At 39.6% G+C, this 16,494-nt stretch overlaps 1 protein-coding gene across 1 annotated transcript; it reads left to right on the top strand.

The window, feature by feature from the left end:
• Nucleotides 1-9,130: 9,130 nt before the first annotated feature.
• dact1 (dishevelled-binding antagonist of beta-catenin 1) lies at nucleotides 9,131-15,919 on the top strand. The gene is made up of 4 exons (XM_083544026.1): nucleotides 9,131-10,117; nucleotides 11,891-12,020; nucleotides 12,705-12,860; nucleotides 13,419-15,919. The coding sequence occupies exons 1-4, from the start codon at nucleotides 9,773-9,775 to the stop codon at nucleotides 15,275-15,277; spliced, it is 2,490 nt and encodes an 829-aa protein (XP_083400152.1). The 5' UTR covers nucleotides 9,131-9,772; the 3' UTR covers nucleotides 15,278-15,919.
• The last annotated feature ends 575 nt before the right edge of the window (nucleotides 15,920-16,494 follow it).

The following is a 16,494-nucleotide window of genomic DNA, read 5'->3' as shown; positions in this document are numbered from 1 at the left end:
ATCTTCCTGGAAGATGTCCAGCAGTGCAATGAGCAAATAACTGTCAGAAATCAGTGGGACCATGAATAACCATCTACTGTGTGGAGACGTCTGGCCAGAAGTGGTCTTCATGGAACAATTGTGGCGAAAAAGCCATACCTCTAAAATGGAAACAAGGCTTAGTAACATAATTATGCACGAAAACATACTAACTACGGTACAGAAAAATGGCAGCAGGAGTCAAAATTATTTAGCTGTAGCAGGAAGCAAGGTGTTTGCTGAAGGGCTGGAGAGAGGTACAATAGAATGCTTGAAGGCAAAAGTGAAGCCTGGTGAAGGTTTCTTGTATGTTTGGGGCTGCAGTTCTGTAAATTGAGTTGGAGATAGTATGCTCCTTTGGTAGAAGTGGTAGCTCAGTGGTTAAGGTTCTGGATTACTAATTGAAAGGTCGGGGGATCAAGCCCCAGTATTACCAAGCTGTCCTGTTGCCCATGCAATACCATCAGGCAGGTGTCTGACTTGCCCAAAGTTTATTCTGCAGCAGGACAACAACCGCAAACAGGACTGTCTTCATAGTAACTCCTGAATTCAACATCATCAAGTCTGTCTGGGATTACATAAAGATATAGAAGTATTTGAGCAGTGGTGCACAAACCATGTACTTGATTTAGAGTAAAAAAACACTAGGTAAACTATTACTCCTGTAAAAGTAAAAGTGCCCCCTTTAAACTGTCACTTAAAAGTACAAAAGTATTTGCCTTCAAACATTCAAAGTACTTTGATTTATTATAGCTATAATGTTTCTATTATTATTTTTGTCACAAGACTTTTGCTTGATAAGCTCAGTTTATGTGAAAAAAAATCTAATGTTACTCTTAGCACACAATCTATTAATAGAAGGATATTAATGAGTCAAACACTGATTAATCTCTAATAAACTGATCATGAGCCCAAAACCTTCTTTCCAACTACCTAAAAAAACTCATAAGGCCATGGGTGTTGTGGCAAGTTAGAGTCAGGAGTTTCTTCCATTATTTATTACTCTCTAAATGTTCTGCATGCTGTTGAACTGATGCTGAACTGTGTGATCGTGCTCAGTAGATATCACCAAGCGGCAATCAAAACAGGACAAAACAGAATCTGTGTTTAGTTCTCCAAGATGTTTGGAACAACCTACCTGCCAGGATTTTTCAAACAACAAGAACTAATGAAGTTGGAGGCATAAAATTGTATAGGATTTCTTTGGATGTGATAACCTAAAATTTTCCCTTCACTTGAACTAAGAGACCCAAACCTCCTGCAGCATGATAATGGCCTCCGCACCATACAAGCTCCACGAAGATATTGGGTACATGGGTTGGAGTGGAAAATTTTGAGTGGCCTGAAAACCTTTGGGATGAATTAAAACACAGACTGCACCCTAAGCCCCTTTACCTCACCTTCCTCAGTACCTGATTTTATTCATTCTCCTGAGGCTGAATGAGTAGAAATTTCCACAAGCACACTCCAAAATCTAGTGGTACATTTTCCCAGGAGATTGGAGGTTATTATAGCAGCATATGTGGACTAAATGTGGAATGGGGTGTACTAAAAGCACATACAAATCTTATGCTCTGGTGTCCACAAACTTTTATTCATATAGTGCGTGCCCTGCAGTGAAGTGGCATCCTTTCCAGTGTGTCTTTTATCCTCTCCCCTTGAAAAGTCTGAACAAAATGCTGAAGATGAATGAATGGTTCATATTTAAGTTGTAGTGGTAAATACACTTTTGGTACACCACCATACTATCGTTCAACACGGATTTCTTTCAAGCTCCATGTGTATTATCTTTGGGGTTGTATTATTTAAATAATATAGTCTGGAATCAACAGTCAGAAGAGGCTCCACGACTTTACCAAAGTCTTGTGTTAATATTACATTGGGCAAGGAGAGAAAAAGCAGGAAAACCACACAGTTTTTGTAACTTACATCAAATCTTTAAACAGTTAAGCTCTAATGGAGCCCATCTTTTACTCTTGGTTGGTTTTAGAGCCTGACTTTGAGCTGACGCTGGTGCCCACCCATCATCACACACACTCTCGCTGTGCAGATGTTTGTTTGATCTGGCCCAGAGATTGGTGGAACGTTGGAATTATCTTTGGAACTGCGTTGCCATTTAATTAAAGCGATTAAGGGATACTGGAAAAGCGAGGGAACGTGGTCACTGGAATGATTTAAGGTTTTGAGAGAGTGAGTGATGAAATGGTGAAAGAGGAACTTTACACAGAATAAAGGCAGCTAAGAATTACTGAGAGAGTGCTGAAAGTGCAGAGCAGCCTTGGGTTGTAAGAGGGATAATTGGTCTGCCTGTACAAAGTAACTCTATCAAGATGAACAAAAAATATACATCATAGTAAAACAGGTTCGGTTTTTATAGACGTCTATATTTTACTGTATGCATATCATTTAATGTATGTATGACTGTATGTATCTTCTGACTGTTGATTCCATACATTACATTTTCTTTCCACAAGCCATCAGGCTTCTTAATACACAGAACTGAAACAGAACTCGCACACACTCACTCACTCACACACACACACACACACACACACTCACTCAAATGTGTGTTACTGAACTGTACAACCTGGACTAAACACAATCATCACTCATCTCGATCCACTCCACCACCACTTATCTATTTATTATTATTTATACTCGCACCTTGTATTACAGTAGAATGTTAACATGCTGTCTTTGCACCTTTTGTATTCAGTATAATGTTTACATGCTGTCTTTGCACATCCTTGCTGCTGTTTTTTTGCACTACATTGTTCTGTTCTGTTTGTATTCTCTCCTGGGTATAGTTTTTACATTTCTCCTTACACAGTACTGTATAATCAAGTATACAGCAAGTTTACTAGTCGGCGCTATACTTGTTTTTTTGTCTTTGTCTTGTCTTGTGTTATCTGTCTGCACTGTCTGTCTGTACTGTCTTTTGTTTGCACTGTTTGCACCAGGTTGCACTCGATGCACTTTATGTTTGTGTTATAGCTCTATGCTGTTGTTGTTTTGTTGTTTAGTGTAGCACCCGGGTTCCGGAGGAACGTTGTTTCGTTTTTACTGTGTACTGTGTACCACTGTGTATAGTAAAAATGACAATAAAAGCCTCTTGACTTGACTTGACTTGACTTGATGTATTTCATATAGTGCTGCTTAGATTGGGTCATTATACTGTTATAAAGTAGACTTATATATTATTATTTTTTTTTTTTCTTGCTTTTGACAAACAACTAACTTGGATATCATAAAACTATTCCTTTCTTTAATTTTCCGATGCAATTTATGCATTTTATATGCACACAATTTAATATCAACAACGCTACATCTGTTTATTTATGTACATCTTTACTCAACCAAACATACGCTGCAGCATAATGCATAGCCCCATTCAGAAACAGGGAAAGAGCTTTAGTTAATGTTCAAATCAAACTTCAGAAAATAGGGAAAAAGTATAAAGGCTTTTTACTTGTAATGTATGCATTACAACACAGTTTAATTCTTTTTTTGCATATCCCAGCGATGTTAGGAAACTGGGGTCAGAGCATAGGGTCAGCCATGAATCAGAACCCCTGGAGCACAGAGGGGTAAGCGCCCAAGAGTGGCAGCTTGGAGATACTGGGGCTTAAACCCCTGACCTTCCGATTAGTAACCCAGAGACTAAACCTCTAAGTTACTACTTCCCCATATTGTAATTTGTATATCTAGTCTTTAGAATTGTAGTGAGCAGAACACCATTTCAGCATGAATAAAACATTTCCACGTATGGATTACAACAGCAGAAGACCACTTGTGAGCCTATCATAGGCACAAATTCATGCCAAACTGAAAAACTGAAGATTATAAAAAAAGAAAATCACCCAGTTTGGAGTTTGGTGCCAATGCCAGCCTCAAATTCTTGTTGTGCATTCTATGTTTCTGTTCTGCTCACTACGGTTGTAGAAGGTACTGTAAACTTCCTGTTACCTCAAACCAATGCGTTCATTCATCTCTCTCCTTAACAGGGCATGCATGCATTGTGCTGCTGCCACAAAGGAGCAGGTGTGCATGTGTTCCTATTAAATTGGATGTAACTGGATTTTAATGTGCTAGGTCAAATTACTGTTTACATACACTGTAGTCTGTGCAAATATGTGTAAGAATCAAATGGCTGTAAATTATCTAATAATAAATGGGTTATAGAATAATTTTGTTTGGTTTCGTGTTATTGAACATTTCCATATTCAGCAGATCCTTCTGTTCCTGTGTAGCTGCTCTTTTGGGATATGAAATTTATAGTAAAACCCTCACTCTTTATTTAGACACAGCTTGACCACAATACAATCCAACAACCACACTTTGCTGTAACGTCCCAGAGGCTTGCTGGAAAGGCTGCATTTTAATCACAAATAAGTCACTGTGATGAATAATTCGGACACAGCTGGTTAAGTTAACTAACAATTCAAATATTACTGTAGCAACATCAGACTTGCACACATCCATCACTTTGAATTGACTGAAATGGGTTAAATCCCAAATAATTCTAAGTGCACTGTATAGAGCAGGTTATTAATCCACTATTCCAAAGCCTATGTAATGTGTAGGGATCCATTTGGGATTTGGTCAATTGTTTTCCAGGGAAGTGTATCAACATGTCACAGCCCACTGTCCAAACTGTCCTGGACACGGCTGAATCAGTGAAAAATAATATTTAAAAGGGATTAGACTTCTGTCCCTGGAACTTTGGATAAATTAGCTGGAGATTATTAGTCTCGAAGGCTTCATCAGGCTGTGAAAAGGTGTTTACACAATGGGACTGTTTTTTTCATCAAGGAACTATCAGTAGTTGTGTCAAAACAATCTTTCACTTCACTATTTTCCATTTCTTTATCTCACGGGAATAGGAAGAGTGGAGACCCCACCCCCCAAGGCTATGCCGTTACACACTGGTTGCCAGGCAACGGTTTGAGCGAGAGACAAGGGAATGGTCAGCATGCAATGGGATTTAGTCTGCGCTTCCTGGCTTTCACACCCTTATATGGGTGGTACAGTGAAACTGCTAATGATGTGCAAAGTGGGAATGAGAGTAGAGTGTGCTACATGATGAATTATACCTACACATAATGATGGATACTGTGGTACAAAAACTGCCATGCCCTCTCAAAAGCTTTAAATAAAACATGATGAGTGTGGGGATTCACGATGTAGAAGTTCAATCTTGGCCTTATATTTGCAATTTTTGATACTAACACCTCTTTTTAAATACAGAAACTATATTGCTCTGCAGCCTTTGTGCTTGTTGTGTTGCCTTTCACAACCGAATGCCACAATATTAATATCAACTATCTTAGATATCTTTTAGATATTAGATAACAGCATTGCAGCCTGAAAAAATCTAATTTTGAATACTGTCATGCTACAATCTTGATCTCTAGACCTGATAGAACTGACTAAATCTATTTTGTTGTGTTATGAATAAAATGGAGGGTTTGAATCTAGTTTACTGTGAGATAACAAGATTTCAAGTTACACTATCTGTGTGTGCATATGCGCATGATTGCATGTGTATCTCCTGGACTAAGGCCATAGGCTGAGCATGTATGTAAAGGCTTTTGAACGAAAGCAATCAGGCAGGAGCTAATAGGCACAGTGTGGTCCCACATCACTCAGCCGTTAAAACTCTTAATGACCGAAACTCTGACATTAAGGAGCTACTTATGAGAACTACCTGGCATGCCAGACCAGCGCTGTGTGTGTGTGTTTGTGTAAAGAAATTATATGGCTTCTGCATTACCTCATCATAGTTCTTTTTAAGTGAAGCACTGCTTGTTTTATTTCTAAAATTTCCATTTGGCTTTTTGATCTGATCATGGAAGGTAAAGTTCATGGACACAGCTCATTAAGTTGCATAAACTTTGTATTATAGATTTATCCAGTTAGAGGCTGTTTGTATGCTAAATTTGAATCTAAATCTCTTAAATGAAAAGAACATGGAATTTAACAATCAGCCAGGAACCACAAGCAGTTTTTCCTCACTGTATATTCCTTCATGGATATTGTGTACAAAGAGAATAGTGTGCAGTGCTACTGTTTATGCAAGTGCAAAGCCTGCTTTATTACCACTGCATATGTTTTCTTTTTGACATTGTCTAACTCTTATAATGTTGCAATCCTTTTATTGTATTATGCTATATTAAGATGGTTTGTGCATTTAATTCTCCAGCCAGTGAAAAGTAGAACAAGGATGCAATCTAAATGGAATTTTGTAGATACTGAATAGAAAACAAAACAACCATGACCAATTAGTTAAACATCTAATGAACACATTGGTCAAATTTTCCATGTTGTTCCATGTGGGAGCTGTTAATTAGCAACGGTGGTTGAACGGATGTGCTAGTTATGCGCCACACATTTTCTATTGTCTGTTGCTAACATGAAGAAAAGAGTAACTTGAAAGGGTTCATACATGCACATTAAAGTCTTCGGATGTGTTTAAGCTGAAGTGGCACTCGTTTGAGTTTGTTTACAATAGTTTGCTTCTTATTCTATAACTATAACAATATAAACAAAGCATGTTCATTAAATTCTTACATTTAAGAGTATTGGTTTGGCCTTGTCTTCTATTCTGTCTGCTGACTGTTGGTGAGAGCACACAGAGTTGCTTTTCTCACAGCGTGATGAAAAGAATCACCATGCCTTTCACATTACAATCACAAAGCTGAGACTGATTCAGCTTTCACACCCCCTGTGCCGATCTCTGCAATGAACGCACAATGTGCACCAGAGTTCAGTTCTAGACTATTGTCAAAGACATATACTCAAGACCTAGCATACAATTCTTCTACAAAGGTAATGTTTATACATAAAAACATTTCTTTTTCATATGTAAAATCAATACATGAATAAACCAGCATTATACACTAGAAGGTTTTTGGCTCCCCATTGAAATGTTAATATGCTTGTTTTTCCATTTAATGGCCCTTGCAAAACTGATCTAATAATGGTGATAAATAATAGGATGCAATTGTGGAGCCAAGCCTCCTTCTTCAGAATATCAATCATTATACAGTTCTTCCTAGCACATCACATTGCATCACATCCATATAGGCTATAAATAACCTATAAATAAAACATATATAGAAAAGTCTGGGATTCATCCATTGATTTATAATAATTTGGCAAACTAGACAATGGCAATGAAATCATGCTATAATCTTAATCTTCTTACACACTTCACAGTGTCTGGAACTGAAAGTGAAAAGAAAGAAAAGTGTAAATACAACATAGGAAATAGTTTTTAAATGATAATTTTGTGTGCGATTGTGGTGTTAAACTTTGCTACTTATTCACAGTTATTTTAGTTCCGTTGACATAAAAACATGGCATATGTTCCTGTTGTTAGTTAGAAACTTGACACTTGCTCTCTGGAGTCATTGAGGAAGTTCATAGACTATAGATCGGCTTTATCCTGTTTGTTTCAGAGATTTGATTTAGCCACAAACCCCTTTTCTTTGATCCAATTACAGAGAATGTTTACTTCTGGTCACTTCCTGTTCCTGGTGTCACCGACCCCACCTGGGGGCACACAGCTATCATGACTGCTTCGAAATATTGCTGTTGTCTGGACATGTGTGTGTGTGTGTGTATATGTGTGTGTGTGTGTGTGTGTGTGTGTGTGTGTGTGTGTGTGTGTGTGTGTGTGTGTGTGTGTGTGTGTGTGTGTGTGAGAGAGAGAGAGAGAGAGAGAGAGAGAGAGAGAGAGAGAGAGAGAGAGAGAGAGAGAGAGAGAGAGAGAAGGTCCACTCTAATGTTTCATTTAAGGATGTTTGTGAAGGGTCAGCAGCTGGTTTGCAAACATCTGTTCTTCATAGAACTGCCCATAGATCCAATTTCCTAAATCCCTGTCATGTTTAAAAAGGGAGATTAGCTTTGTGCTTGCCTCATATTGCTCTCCTCTTCTCTCCATTTTTCTGCTGCATGTCTAGCTACATATCAAACGGAGCTGTCAGTTCCATTAGCTGGAGTTGATGGACAGAGACTTTAGAGGTGCGTTTGGTTTTAATTAGCTTCTAAACTGCAGTGCCCTTCTGCAAAATGAAGCCATCTATCAGTGATCAGAGGCAACTAAATTATTCCAATTTGGGGACACAATACCAACAGAAGCCAGAGTCTGGTTCTGCCTATTTAACATTCATCTTTCTGAAAGCCTCCTTTCTCTAATCTGAGAAATAACCGTTATTCAGTGTAAAATTACAAAATGACCATTGAAACGTTTGAGCAAAATTAGATCATGTTGATTTATCAATGCAATTTGTATTATTACAGTGTTACAGTGGATATTTTGTTTTTTTGTTAAATAGCATACCGAATATAGAGTCAAATATTTTCCTTATGATAATATAGTATACATGTATACTGAGGGGGAAAATAATAGTATATATTCCAATCATCCACTCTGCAATTTAATTCTTCTACAAAGAGTGGAAAACATTGCATAAAAATATTAATGATCAAATATGTTTGTGGACACACTGTAATTTTTGTCAGAAGATATGTCATCTAAAAACATTACCAACAAACTTCATTTACTTACTGGTACTGATTTTACTTTCTTTGTGCTAAATTAAGGTACTGCATATTGGCCATGGAAATATCATGTTAAAATGCAGAGAAGTGGGGAAAAAGCATTTAAGCCAAATGTTACATTAAATTACTTAATTGATTCCACAGATTGACCATAGTTAATTTTGGGGGCTCAGCAGTTCTGCGTTGGTGTAATTATCTGGTTGAGGTACTGTGTTTGGCTGCAGGCTCTTACTGCTCCATGTGGTAGAAGTATTAGTGGAAGCTGTGTGATTAATGTACCAGTGCAGGCATGCATATGGTTTGTTTCCTGCGTGTAGAGAATTAACAGGGCTTGTTAAGTTACATATTTATAATCCGTAAATGAATGAATAAATAAATGTAAGTGTGTGTTTCTGTTTCTTATACTCCTGGTCTCTAAATGTTGCCATAGGAGTAGCTTAACCTTTCAAAGAACAGCAGAGGGCAGACATTCTCCCTCCTCATTTTCACCCATCCTGATTCCTTTTGTGTGTGCATGTGTGTAAGTGTGTGTAATACGTACCTTTATGGTTTATTTTGTATTTTAAGTTGGCACACATGCATGAGAATTTGCATGATGAAATTTTGTGTAAAGCATTATTGCATTATTATGGATTATCATAGTGATCAGTGAACAGTGACCTGAATCTGAATTTTCATTTCGGTTGCATGAAGGGAGAAGGAGGAGGAGGAGGAGGAGATGGAGATGGAGAAGGCTTAGCCTCTGATAACGTTGGTGTTGTAACAGGGCGGACACTAGGACCTCCCCGCGCCTGGGAGTCGGCAGGGCGCAGCACACAGCCTGAGTGCGCGCGGCTTCGGAGCGCTATATTGACCCACACAGTGCCATCCCGCACAGCGCGCGTGCTTCCTCTCTGCAGGACTGCACACTTCGGATACTTTTTTTTTTTTTTTGCTCGAGCATTTTGGAAACACTTCCTGCCTTTTTATATAAATATATATATATTTTTTATTTTATTTTGTTTATTAAATAAATAAACAGGAGTGGAGCTGTTAATTGTATGGCCATTCTGTGGATACTTCAAAGTTGTTGGAAATTATTTTGCAATGTAATTGCATGTAAGAAATCCACCAGGACGTGCAGTGTGAACATCAGCAGACTTTAGGAGTGGTAAATGTTGTAGGCTCGGTGCTCTGAGCCCCAGCTGGGATGAGGCAGACCACTGCTGCGCTTGCAGAGCTGTTTATCACTCGAGACTGCTCCGGGATGCGGGACAGGAAGGATTATGAGAGCCGCTCCAGAGAGCGAGGAGACGCGGAGCTGGAGCGTCTCAGAGCCAGAGACAGAATGGAGGCCACACTGGCTGGTCTGGCAGAACTGGACTATCTGAGACAGAGACAGGAGCTGCTGGTCCATAACGCCCTGAATAACCAGGACAGTGTCAGCACAAGTGGGGAAGAAGATAATCAGCTGTGCTCTGCGGTAGAGGACAGTTACCTCAACAGCGAGGAGAAACTGTTGGAAGAGAACATTTTGCTGTTGAGAAAGCAGTTGGTATGTGGTACAAACAAAATGCATTTACATCTATTCATGTTACAGTGTGTGTGTGTAAGCGTTACTAGGCTTGTGTGTGCGCGCCACTCGGGTGGCGTGCGAGTGCGCGTTACCGGGCGTGTGTGTGCGCGTTACCGGGCTTGTGTGCGCGCGTTACCGGGCTTGTGTGTGCGCTCGTCGCGCTAAATTGGGCTGTGTTTTTAGAACGGATTTTCTGTAATCATCTTCTATATATAGGAATTAGTAGTTAATTAATGCATCTGGCTGAGAAAACCTACAAACAAACTAGCTTTAGTGCCAAAAAGGCATCCACTCTTTCATTGGCTGTAATAAAACACCAAATTTGGGCAAATATTTGTTCTCTTGTGGGTGAACCTGGAATTATGATCTATGGGTCCACAACCTAGACTTTCCCAGTCTCTGAACAATCTATGTATATCACCATTATTAAGGCCTATTAAGTGCTTGGTTTGCATAATTATGTTAATCTGTAAAGACTAAAGTTGCAAAATGTACCGGACGCCAACTTATCTTTAACCATGCATGAAGGAAACCAAACTAATTTCCGCAAATCATCATTAAAATGACAGGAAAACGATGTAAAGCTATGTAATGTTATTTAAATGGAACTTCCTGAATGCAGTGAGTCTGCTGCTCCGTGCTTCAAGGGGGTTCCGCTGCTTCATTGAGGGTCGCCCCCGAGTTACAATAGACCAAGCGGCCCAAATGAAGTTTTGCAGCACAGCAGCCACAGACACCCTGCTGAGCTTTAAACAGGGCGAAGATGTGCTCTGGATTAAACTTAACTCTCTGTTCACACACGTCGTTTTCATGTAACAGAGAAGAGATACAATCATGCTTTTACCACAGAGGGGAAAATACTGGTGGAAAGTGTATGCATTCCAAGAATCAAGAACAGCAGTTATTTCTTGCCCTTGTTTAGAAAGCAATGTTATAGCAAAAAATAAAAACAGCCACTGAGATTTTCTCCTAAAATAATGAACACAGGTTAGGAACCTATAGACATGACATACACATTGTTTCTAATCCTCGTCTTTAGGTTATCGCAAATGCCCAAGGTTAATTTTGTACCACTTCAAAATAACTCTTGCTCGGCTCTGCAAATGGCGCTCTGTGTAAAAATGGTCTACACAGCCCAACATTCTGAGAGCTGCGAGCTCATAAATCACCACAAGCCTGCCTGTCGGGAACACACGTTTTTACTGCCTCCCAGTCCCAAGCAGAGCCAGTGTCATTCTGTTGCTTCATATAGCACTGGAATCTGCTGCTCTTGTCAGCAGACAGCAGTTCAAATGTGCAGTAGATAACACGCCACTGATTACAAGCCATTTGAAGTAATGTATGTGCGCTTTAACGGATCTTTCCCTCAGTCGGCTGTTTCACCACACTTTAAATTGGAATGCAGCACATGATCCGGGTGTTGTCAGACGCGGCCAATTCCGCATAAGTGGCGTGTTTAAGCCAAATACTTCTCCCCCAGCAGGCCTGACTCTAATTTAGTCCATTACACTTGTCTGATCCATACCTCTCAGGCAGCCAGCACTCAGACAACTATGAGAAATAGATTTGAATTCCAAAGAGGACTGATTACTTAAAACAGCTGAGCCACAACTGACTTCATCCCTGGTCTGAATACCACAGCACTGAAAACAATGTCAAACTATCTCTCTACACTGACTGACTCCAGTGTTGATTTTTTTTCCCATGTAGCAGATGTGGATGTGACCTCACTAAATTGTTTTTCTCTTGCAGAACTGCCTGCGTAGGCGAGATGCTGGTTTGATTAGTCAGCTCCAGGAGTTGGACAGACAGATCAGTGACTTGCGACTGGACACAGAGACTCTACATGAGCATCTGGAAAGTGATAGCCGACCCAGTTCAGGTTGGTTCTAGAATAGGAATAATGGAGGACTTGAGGTTTCGAAGTATTTGCAAATTATTTATGTAGATAATTGGATATACATATACCAGACACAATTCAATCTGACCACTACACTGCAGTTTCTTTGGTTCTCAGTTTATATTCCCTCAAAAGGTAATAAACAGAGTTCATAAGCAATTTATATAGTTTGGTATAAAACTGCTTTGTGAACTCGATAATGCTGGAGGCAGCTTGTGTGCCGGCCAGGCCTAATCTCAGTTGGAGACTGCTTAGCCACACTGTTTAGGCACTAATTTGGTAATATGAACAATCTGCACCCTGTGCTTACTGCCTTCCCAGCTGAGTTGGTTTACATTCCAAATACGAGAGGTCATTTCAGTGCTGAAGCAGACTACACTTTTGTTTCGTGAAGTGTATATAAAGCAGAAATTGATTGCACATGTGTAACTTCTTGCTGAATGTCACTATTGTTTAAAATATTTTTGCTTTTAATACCTGGGGAGATTACTTGTGTCCTTAATTCTGTATTAGTTGATTTATATTAAAAAGTAATAAAACTTTTATGGAAGGTACATTTATATTACCCAAGAGAGTGATGTGTTTCCAAGTTAGAAATATTGTATTTAGTTAATAGATTTTTTTAATCCGTTGCTTAAATTCTTCTGTCTTTATCTCTCTCACTAGGTTTTTACGAGTTAAGTGATGGTACTTCGGGCTCCCTCTCTAATTCCTCCAACTCTGTCTTCAGCGAATGTTTGTCCAGCTGTCGTTCCACATCTTGCCTGTGTGCTCCCCTTGACACCTCTCTCTGTGCCTCTGAAGGAAGACCCAAGTCTTCAGGTGAGAGCCCACTTTAGAAAAAGAGAGTATTATGCCGATCCTCACAGTGCAGACCATCTGGGTGATGGTGTTTAGCTGAAACTATTCTCTGACATTTTAAACATGTACCACATTGTAATTAGTACTCCTGTTTGTCCCGTAAACTGTTATCATGAATAGGAAGTCTGCATTCTAGCACCAGGCACTTATCCCTGTTGCTTGCCTTGTTGTGTTATCATTAGCTGAAAGTCAATTAAATCTGGTAGAATGCAAATAGAAAAGAACAGGGTAAGAAGACACCCAAACATAGAAACAGTTTCACAGCACTGTAAATGCCACACCTCTGATAAACTGAAAAAAGACAAAAAGGCTATTTTGCATAGCAATGCTAATCAACCATTTTCTTAGCTCAACAGTTTACTTAGGCCTGAGACTGTTCTCACAGAAACTGTCAAAGAAATTCAATATTTCTATTTTAAAAGCTTGGTATGGTTTTAGGGTGGAGTGACCCTTTGTGTACTTTTATATTTATATTTTTTCTAGTTATTGATTGCTAATTGTCCCTTGTTCCTTCTGCAGATGAGCTCAGTGTCTGTGCTGAGTGTGAGGAGCAGTGTGAAGACTCGTGTTCTGGTACAGTTCGCAGGTCACTGTCTGCTCCATACTCTCCTTCTCCAGATGGGAACTGTGACAGCGTGTCCAAGTTTCACTGTGACCTGATAGCCAAGAATGGAAGTGATGTATATCGCTACCCTAGCCCTCTCCATGCTGTCGCTGTGCAAAGCCCCATTTTTTTCCAATCGATGGTCAACAATCTGAAGGAAGACTCTGGTCTGTCCAAACCTGGAGAAACTCTTGACAATGGTCAAAAACCTGAACAAGCCTTTTTAACCAAAACTCAAGCTCCCCTTAACAAAAGACTAGACAGTTATATCTTTGGACTGCTTCAGAGAAGAGCACAGCCAATGAGGACCAATAAACCTCGAACGAGCATAAACACAGACCCCTGTAAGAGTGTCTTACGGCAGGGCAGCCTCTGTGTCAGGCCTGCTGTTGCTGGACAGACCCAGCAAAGGACTCCTGAACTCTCACCAAACTGGCAAACTTCTTTGCAAGCAGGTGCTGCATCAGCTCCTTGCACTGTCCCCATTACAGTGTCACCTCAAAGACAGTGGCCTGTTGAGTCCAAAGGAGAACACTTGGGGAATAATGGAGCCTCTTGTTCTCAGAGTCAACCCCAAAATGGATTCATAATAAAAACTGATGTAAACACTAACAGCCTATTGAAAAAGAAAGTCCCTGGGACCAATAAAGGCCAACCACTGACCGTTGTTAGTAACGAGTGCCAGGATTTGGGTAGCCCTAATGCAGTGTCTTCTCCAAAACTTAATAAGGATTCTTATTACCCTGTTGTGGAGGACATTAAATCGGGATCAGTGGTGAAAGCAGGAACTCTTAAGAGAAGTACTAATGTTCAGGCATCGATGGCCTTCACTGATAAAATGGAGCAGCCACTGCCAGAGGTGCTCAGCCTTGGATCCTCCTCTCAGAGTCAGGATGAGGGAGGTCAGATGGTCAGTGCACAGTACATCCCTGCCAAAGAGCAGAATGTCAAGATTCGCAAAAGTGGTAGTAAGAACGTGAAGATTGTCAAGGTGAAGAACAGCAGCAGCATGAAACACAGGACCCATTCCAATGAACTTGTATCAGAGGCAGGCCGTGAGAGGCATCGCACTGGTTCATCCAGACGATCCAGACCATCGGAAGACATGACAGTTTCATATAAAGCCTCCAAGAAGGCATCTTGTAAAGCCAAAAGGATCCCTGCATCAATCCCTGAGGGGCGGATCCTGGAAAAACACACCACCTCCACAGGCAGGTCAACTTCCCAAAGACACCATGGCCACCACAGACATCATGAGGCTGTGCTGGCTAAACCCAAATACAAGCGCAGTGACTACCAACGTAGGTTGCGGGGGATCCCAGAGGTGCCTTATGAGGAGGCTTTCAGGAGGGTTCACCGCAGGCAAAAGAGAGAGATGCTTGGCCACATGTCAGGAATGTATCTCCCTTCTAACGCACACATCACCAGCCCCTATGCCTACGTGGGCAGTGACTCTGAGTACTCTGCTGAATGTGCTTCTCTCTTTCATTCCACCATCGTGGACACAAGTGAAGACGAGCGCAGTAATTACACAACCAACTGTTTCGGGGACAGTGAGTCGAGTGCTAGTGAGGCAGACTTTGTTGCAGAAAGCACGACTAGCACTGATTCTGAAAGCAGCAGTGGAGTCAACTGGCCTCAGTATAGTCAAGCATCCCATGAAATGACTCCATCACAGGCCAAAGCCTTTGTCAAAATTAAAGCATCCCACAATTTAAAGAAGAGAATCTTACGTTTTCGATCAGGATCTTTAAAACTTATGACCACAGTGTGAATGACTTAAGGGACTGGGAAGTTTGAAATGGGATGCAGCCAATCAAATTAGGTGCTCTCAGTATTCACCCAATAAAGTGCCTAAGCAGAATTCAAATCACACTGCTTAAAATCCGTACAAGTCATGTTGAAGAAATTGTTCATGAACGTGGATTTATTGACTGACATCCCCCCCCCCACGCACTTTCAGCATCTTTAAATCACACATTCAAATCATTGAGAAGCATCTGACTAACCCCATGATGTCATTGTCTGTAGACATATTTATTATACACTCAGATTTTCCTGTGATGCATTTATGTAGGCATTGTTGATTTTTTAAATAAAATATTTAAAACTTAATATATTTGGTTAGTCACACATGAAAAAAAGGAAGTATGATTTAAGAAAAATGCTTTCTAGAGAAGTGAGAATGAGGAGTAGACCAAGTCTATCTGCAAAATTAAACAACAGTTGGGCAAGTTCACCTGCTGACAACAGGGCTTTTGTTATATGCACAATAAATATGCATGAGCGTTGACATTATTATTTACCTTGTGGTTTTTGCCTATTATCTGTAAATTGCAATTTGTGTCCTTTTTTTTTTTTTTCATTTTTGGTGTCCTATCTTTTTATGTATTATTAAATGCTGCCTTTGATAACAGCTCCATATCTGTTTGGTACTATTACTCATCTGATCAACTTATTGTCATCAATGAATGAATATTTACATTCTAAAATTTAGGAAAATTACATGTCAAATAAAACTGAATGCTAGGGAGTGAGTGCCATTTTGCTCAGGCTTAAATTAAGTTCACCATTAAATTTGTAATGAAAATATAAAGTTACAACTTATTCAGTGACTTCACTCAGTTGTGCTAAAATTACAGAACACTATTTTATTTGTATTTTATTTATTATCGGCTAAGCAAACAGAAATCAAGGAAATAAAATTTAGAAATCAAGGAAAAGGTCTGATTGGCTGCTTATAGAAAAATATCTAATTTACATAGCTAAAAACTTGCATTTAGACTCTAATAATATATGTATTATTTTGTAGACTGAGGTATTTAATTAACTGTCTTTGTTTGCTCCTTTTGCAGCAATGACCTTTTATTCTATGTATGTATCGAAATATACATTCATATATATATATATATATATATATATATATATATATATATATATACACACACACACACACACACACACATACATACATACATACTACTGCACTTG

Source organism: Silurus aristotelis (genome assembly GCF_946808225.1).
Source record: "Silurus aristotelis genome assembly, chromosome: 6".
In the NCBI taxonomy this organism is placed as follows: domain Eukaryota; kingdom Metazoa; phylum Chordata; class Actinopteri; order Siluriformes; family Siluridae; genus Silurus; species Silurus aristotelis.
The sequence above is the reverse complement of the archived record's forward strand: the minus strand, read 5'-3'. Positions and strand labels throughout refer to the sequence as shown.

Coding starts and splice junctions, on each gene's coding strand:
- dact1 (XM_083544026.1), top strand. CDS start 9,773: ATGAGGCAGACCACTGCTGCGCTTGCAGAGCTGTTTATCACTCGAGAC. Junction 10,118..11,890: donor TGCTGTTGAGAAAGCAGTTG/GTATGTGGTACA, acceptor TTTCTCTTGCAG/AACTGCCTGCGTAGGCGAGA. Junction 12,861..13,418: donor AGGAAGACCCAAGTCTTCAG/GTGAGAGCCCAC, acceptor TTCCTTCTGCAG/ATGAGCTCAGTGTCTGTGCT.